At 40.7% G+C, this 6,397-nt stretch overlaps 1 protein-coding gene across 2 annotated transcripts; it reads right to left on the reverse strand.

Annotated features, from left to right (window-relative positions):
- Window positions 1-2,305: 2,305 nt before the first annotated feature.
- Window positions 2,306-6,046, reverse strand: LOC125552861. Of its 2 annotated transcripts, none has more exons than XM_048716559.1 (4): window positions 5,871-6,046; window positions 5,718-5,786; window positions 4,333-4,639; window positions 2,306-3,256 (listed from the first exon to the last, which is right to left on the reverse strand). In XM_048716559.1, exons 3-4 carry the CDS (start codon window positions 4,543-4,545, stop codon window positions 2,765-2,767), a joined length of 705 nt encoding a protein of 234 aa, XP_048572516.1. In that variant the 5' UTR covers window positions 4,546-4,639; window positions 5,718-5,786; window positions 5,871-6,046; the 3' UTR covers window positions 2,306-2,764. The 2 variants fall into 2 exon arrangements, with proteins under 2 accessions (XP_048572516.1, XP_048572517.1); XM_048716560.1 differs by having other exon boundaries at window positions 5,718-5,778; window positions 5,871-5,988.
- Between the last annotated feature and the right edge of the window lie 351 nt (window positions 6,047-6,397).

The following is a 6,397-nucleotide window of genomic DNA, read 5'->3' on the forward strand; positions in this document are numbered from 1 at the left end:
ATGAATATGGTCATACATTCTCGCCCTCTTAAGTCTTTCCCTCGGTCCATCCATGGATAATGAAACTGGGGTAGGAGGGGGGCTCTGGCTCCTGGTGGTCTAAACGTACGAAGTGATTATACATATTTTAGTTTGTAGGGATGCTTGACTTATTGATTCATGAATATGGTCGTACACTCTTTCCCCCTCTCAAGTTTTGTTTTTTTTATTTTCCCTTGGGCAACCCCACCGGTAGACGCTGATAAGATCCAAAGGAACAAGACATTGCCGACGACACACACTATGGACAGCCATGTCTTCCAAGCGGCTTTGCCTCCTCCACTTTTCCCATCCGCGGCGGCAACGCACATCGTGGCCACGAGTATGACACATCAAGTGAGGGTTTTAGAATTTTCGTTGCTCATCCGACTTGTCATGATCCGTTTGGAACTCGTATTTATAGTTATGCAAGGGAACTTGACACTCACTAGCACGGCGTCGGTTATCTACGTGTCTCATAGTCGGCGCCCTATGGCTGGGTAGGGTAGCCCCGTTGGCCAGAGTGATGAAACCACCACCATCGTCAGGGGCAGCTGATGAATATAGGTCGATTATCCACTTCCTTTGTTGGTAAACAACTCGATTTTCCACTTCCTTGCAATGTATTGCTCGATTGAAAGAAATAAGTTGAGTGCCAGTTAATTACCTCCATGTGATCTGATGATTCATCCATATGTCATAAGTTCAATAAAAGATACATATGTCGAAAGTAATTGTAACTTCTTCTAACTTCTCAAATTCAGTTAGGTCAAGGCCCATTAATCCCAACAGGGCCATTAATTCTAGCAATTGTTTTAATAGGACAGACGGCGTCTTATATTCATATTGATTGATGTGTGCAACTTGTCATAGGAGTTGACTCTAGAAAACAAGCAAATAATAAAAAAGAAAATCAGTTGTTGTCAAAGGCCGTTGATGAGTGCAACTCATCCTACACTTCTTTTATTCTCGATAAAAAATAGCTCGTCCGTCCACTTGCTTGCAATGTACTGCTTGATTAAAAGAAGTAGGAGTATGGTTCACGATTAAAAGAAGTAAACGGAGTACCACTTAAATAGCTCTATGCACTTTGATGATTTATCCACATGCCATAAGTTCAACAAAAAAATATTGGATGTCTAAATTAATCGTGACTTCTTTGACTTCTCACAAAATTGTGAACTACAGTTGGCTCAAGGCCCATTAAACTCAACATGCCCATTAATTCCGACATATTTTCGATCGGAGAGATAACATCTTATATGCGTATCGACTGATTTGTGCAATTTTCATTACATTTGACTCAAGAAACAAGGAAATATAAAAAAGGAAAGAGAATAAGTTGTCGTCAGAGACGGTTGATAAATTCAGCTCCTTCCTCCACTTTTCTTGTTTTTGATAGACAGCCACCAAAAACTTTAGGAATTCCTTGACAGATCATTCACTTGCTTACAATGTATTGCTTTACTAAAAGAAGTAAGCTGAGTATACCACTTAAAATAGCTCTATGCACTTTGATGATTCATCCACATGTCATAAGTTTAATAAAAGAAAACTGGATGTCAGAATAAATTGGGACTTCTCTTAGCTTTCTGTATGTTAGAAAGAAACATATTTCGGGTATAATTCAGTCTGGTGACCAAAGCGGATATACACTTCAAGTTTGCTGACGATTGATAGTATATTTTTACTCTATATATAATTATCGATTTACTTCAACATGTCATGTGATTTTTTTATTACAGCCATTGTTTATCAGGTAGATAGCGAATTCCCAACTCCATAACAACCATGGAAAGCTACATGTAGGATCCTTAGTTCACTGAACTCACAACTTTGATCATTATATACATCTCAAAACCAGGCAAGTCCATGCCTTGCCAGACTCATCGAGGTCATCGTAGGCGACTCAGATCTTGCTTTCCAACCCTTTCTTTTTACATAAACCCAGGGATATGTTTGAATGATTTCAACACATAAGATTTTTTTTTCTTTCACCCTATTAAAAGACGCATCTACAAATTGTATGAAATATGAACCAATGAGTTTGTAATAAAAAAATGTATGAAATATGAATCAATGAGTTTGACATGCCCTTGTGAACATTGGCATAAACAACTATGACCGTCTGTAGATGAATGTGAGCATGATGTGGCTGAAGCCAGTAAATTTCAGTATTCCCAAAGAGTTGCAAGACTCAACCCCTGGGTTTTTATTTCAGAATAAAAAGCCATATAGGACCACTGAAATCCCCTTCATTCAGATGTACAGGAATAACAATTGCACAGGAATGGATAACAGAAGATTGCCTTCACATATGAGAACAAGATCCATCTTTTCCAGCACATGAAATTCATCGACAATATCAAACTCAAGATCTAATCAATCAACCATTTGAGTATGTGACAGTTACAAGCATAAAACATGGTATTTATGAAGAAAGATCTGTATCATGATGCTTTAATTCTTGCGGAACCTTGTAAACGTCGCCAAGTCTTGATGAGAGACACAGACTCCTTGGCCATCTCAACCTGTGCAATTGCCCAATATGTGTTCTCATGCACAAGTTCAATGAGAGATGCGTGCTCGTCAAAGTCAACTGTGCTCATTCGAGGACAGCCTACACAGCCTAGTTCTTTGATGTTAACTGCAAACTCTTGCACAGCTTCCATGACCTTGAGAACTGCTTGTGCTTGGAACCCGCCTTCCACAGTACCTAACAAGGCTGATTACCTAGTTTAATGCTTCAGGGGTTTGCTTCGCTGGGTCTGCTTCCAGAGGACACGCTGCTGCTTGGTCCAGCAATACTGCTGCTACCTGCATTTGGTTCATCATTTCTACTTCCAGAAACTGCATTCTCACTTGGTCCACGGTTTGTGTTACCCGCAAACTGACTGCCAGTGCCAGGTCTTCCAGTGTTCATATTACCAAGAATCAGTTGCTTCTTAAGTTTGTGCTTTTTCCCTCCAATATGGGCGCCGAAATTGAATTCAGTGACACAATCCACCTTGCATATTTTGCACCAAAAGGAAGGTACAGAATTTGTTCTGGGTATTTGAACAGCCTGCATAGCCTGTGATGCAGGCTGTCGAACAATTACTTTTTTCTTTGGGGGGTACCAATTTGCTGGCTGGCTTCTTGCGGCGGTGAAATTAAAGCTTGACTGCGGTGAAGGCATATTACTCTCAGGAGCTAACTTTCTCTTCAACACATCAGGTGTTGAATCTGTACAGGTCTCCTGAAAGTATATTTTTATTCCAATAATAGATAAGTAAAGTGCATCTAATTTCTCCGACAAATTTTTCTAGGTTTCAAACAAAAACATAGTAACAAATAGTGCATAGCCTTATCATGCTTTCAGATAACATCTTCCAATATCTAACTATAGTTTGATACAATTAGGGAAAGTAACATCGAACCTATGCAGAAGAATGAGAACACGGAATTGTTTAACATCAGAAGTAAAAGAGAGTGGTGCCAGAACTCAATGAGTCAATAGTAAACTGCATTTCAAATGAATACTCAATAACCAGAAATCGTCCAGAATAATTGTTTCTCTAAATAGGGATGCAGTTTACTTAAAACTTTAGCAAACTTTCCCCACTGATCAAAGAACTACTACAACTCTGCAAGCTGAACTCTTCATCCTGTCCAGAAAATGGTAAGAACAAGAATAAAGGGCTAGAGGTAATTTGGAGTGGCATTGAAACAACACCACCTTTGTTGCAGCTTCTCACATGGGTGGTTGGATCAAACTCGGGTATGTTTCATCACATCTTGTAAAGCAATATTAAACTCAATGTGTGGCTTATGGATATTTTCTCAACAGCATGAATGTGACAATAGAACTTGAGAAAACTGACTCCTGTTTGAGCTTTCAACATATGAAGTTGAGACTCGATTCAATGCCTTGCACAAGAAAACACTCCCTCCGTTCACAAATATAAGATGTTCTAACTTTTTTTCTGAAACAGCGGTATATAGACACGTTTTAGTGTGTTTGTTCACACATTTCAGTCCGTATGTAGTCCATACTGAAATATCCAAAATATCTTATAGTATTTGTGAAAAGAGGGAGTAGAAGATAACTATTGAATAAAAGGTACAAAATAGCTTTCTGCAATACACAGATAGTGCAAATGATAAAACTGTGCTGACATATAAAGTAAACTAAGATGAAATGGTAATTTTCTGTTTATGATTGGTTACCCAGACTAACTCAATACTTCCCATGCACGTAAGTTATCAACCATAGGACCACAAATGTTCATTACCAACAAAACCTGCTGCCAAGTTAACAGACAAGAAGCTTACTCTGGATAGCGCAGGAGCTTCATTAAGAGCAATCAACAGATGTGGATGAGTACGTTCCAACCTTCGCCGATATTCCAGTTCCCTTCTAAGAGCTTCTTCATATGTGATAGTAGGACAGGTCGATGTGTGAGACTGTTGCATGCTTGATGAGAACAAACCACATCTACTTGCAAGCACCAGTTCTTCCTCAGCTAGCAAAGAATTCCCTAACATATTTGTGCATTTAAAAACGGAAGTGGTCTGATTTCCAGCATTCAAAACCACAGGTCTTTCGCATATTCAGAATGCAAGCTCGGATGGTCCAAAGCTGCAACAAACATAGTGGATCAAAACCCAAAAAAGAGCCATAAATTTGCTATAATAATGTGCGTCCAGTGACATTTAAAAAAAATGATAAGAAATCGTCAGTGTCCTCTAGCAACAGAGTACAGATCAATCAGTTAGCTTGAGCAAGTTTGGTCAAATGTTCAGCACTATATGCATAATTAAAAACACCAGATATGGATGAAATCTAATCAAAATTGTCATGGAAAATTTCAGCATACGGTATGTTTTTCTGTGAACGACAAGATGTTGTTCTCACTTGTCAGTCTACAAATTTACCTTCTAATTTGTTGCTTTTTACAACAAATTTCTTTTGGAATTAACTGATCTGATTACTCCAGCACGCATCACACCGATCCACAACAGATCGGAAGCAAGCAGGGTGAATTGGATTGCCTATCCCACAAAGACCAGGACAGATTGCTTGCTCAAAGAAAAAGAAATGCTGTAACCAAACTCACAGAACAACCCAAGCAAATTAGCATCGTCAACCAAGTTAACAGATCCAGATCAGAATGGATCTCCACTCCGCCCAGTCCAGTAAGCGGAGGACAAGGACGACGACTCCGAGAGGAGGATCTCCTCCAAGTGGTGTGAGCCAGGGAGTGGCTTTAGGCGGGGAGGAGATGTTATTGGATAGCGGGGGCTAAAGAAGAATGTGACCATTCAATAACAAAGCCTCCACTGTTCTATTCTACCATCCTCCTCCCTCAAGCTAACCAGTGTATACATCGCATCCTCCTTCACCGGAAAAATGAGACTCTCAATATCTTGTTCGATGACAAATTGACAAGACTTCACCAATCAAACGAGGCAAAGGTTACCCACACGATGCGTTAGAACTACCAGTTAGTTGCTAGCCGAACACAGCGCCATGGTGCCTGCGTTTTGTCACACTAGATTAGGCACATTCTTGCATATCCAAATGGGCCGCAACGAGCCTAACAGGCATGAAGATCCCATCGATCTCAGCCACAAATCCATCTCACACGGAGAAATTCGCGAATCCCGCAAAGAACTAGGGTTCCAGCAAACTGAGACAACGAAATCTAGGGCTTTACCGCGACTCCGGGTGCTGCCCTTTCTGGAGCGGGCCGTTTCCGGCCGCCGGAATCCGCCTCCCTGTACACCTGTGCGCCGTCGGTCAACAGGTTAAATGAGAGAACCAAAGTGTGGGACGATAAAGGGATGGATGGGGGTAGCACATCACATACCTCGCCGTCGGTCGGAACCGTCTCGCCGGAGCGGGTCGAGCTAAAGGGGACGGCGACTCAAGGAGGCGGAAGGTGTTGCGTCGGGAGGGCGGGTCTGGTCGGGTCGGGTCAGCCTGTTAATTCGCCTATCCCCAAGGTTAACTAATGTCGTATTTTCCTGATGATTGACAGGAATTCTGGAGCTATGGTTAGTCCGGCCTTATAAATTATACTCCCTTCATTTTTGTATACAACGCCACAAACTCAGATTACAGGTACCAATGTAAAATTTAATACCTACTTTACAAGTCAATTTTTGTCTTGTTTACTGTGATCATTAATACTCCGCATACATGCAAAGAAACTGAGTGAAGGAAGTAGCTGACTGTCATTATGACTGCATGCATGCAAGTATTAAACTTTGCCTCGATTGTTCGTGGCCTTGTATAGATGCAAAATGTATATTTTATAGTGGCCTTGTATATAAAAATGAAGGGAGTACTGACTATAATGAAGAGTAACATACACTAGTAACATATACATATCTC

Source organism: Triticum urartu, chromosome 4 (assembly GCF_003073215.2).
Source record: "Triticum urartu cultivar G1812 chromosome 4, Tu2.1, whole genome shotgun sequence".
Lineage (NCBI taxonomy): Eukaryota > Viridiplantae > Streptophyta > Magnoliopsida > Poales > Poaceae > Triticum > Triticum urartu.

Excerpts from the sequence above, each read along its gene's own strand:
- LOC125552861 (XM_048716559.1), bottom strand. The coding sequence starts at position 4,545 with ATGTTAGGGAATTCTTTGCTAGCTGAGGAAGAACTGGTGCTTGCAAGT. Across the intron at positions 3,257-4,332 it reads AAGCTCCTGCGCTATCCAGA|GAGACCTGTACAGATTCAAC; the intron begins GTAAGCTTCTTG and ends ATATACTTTCAG.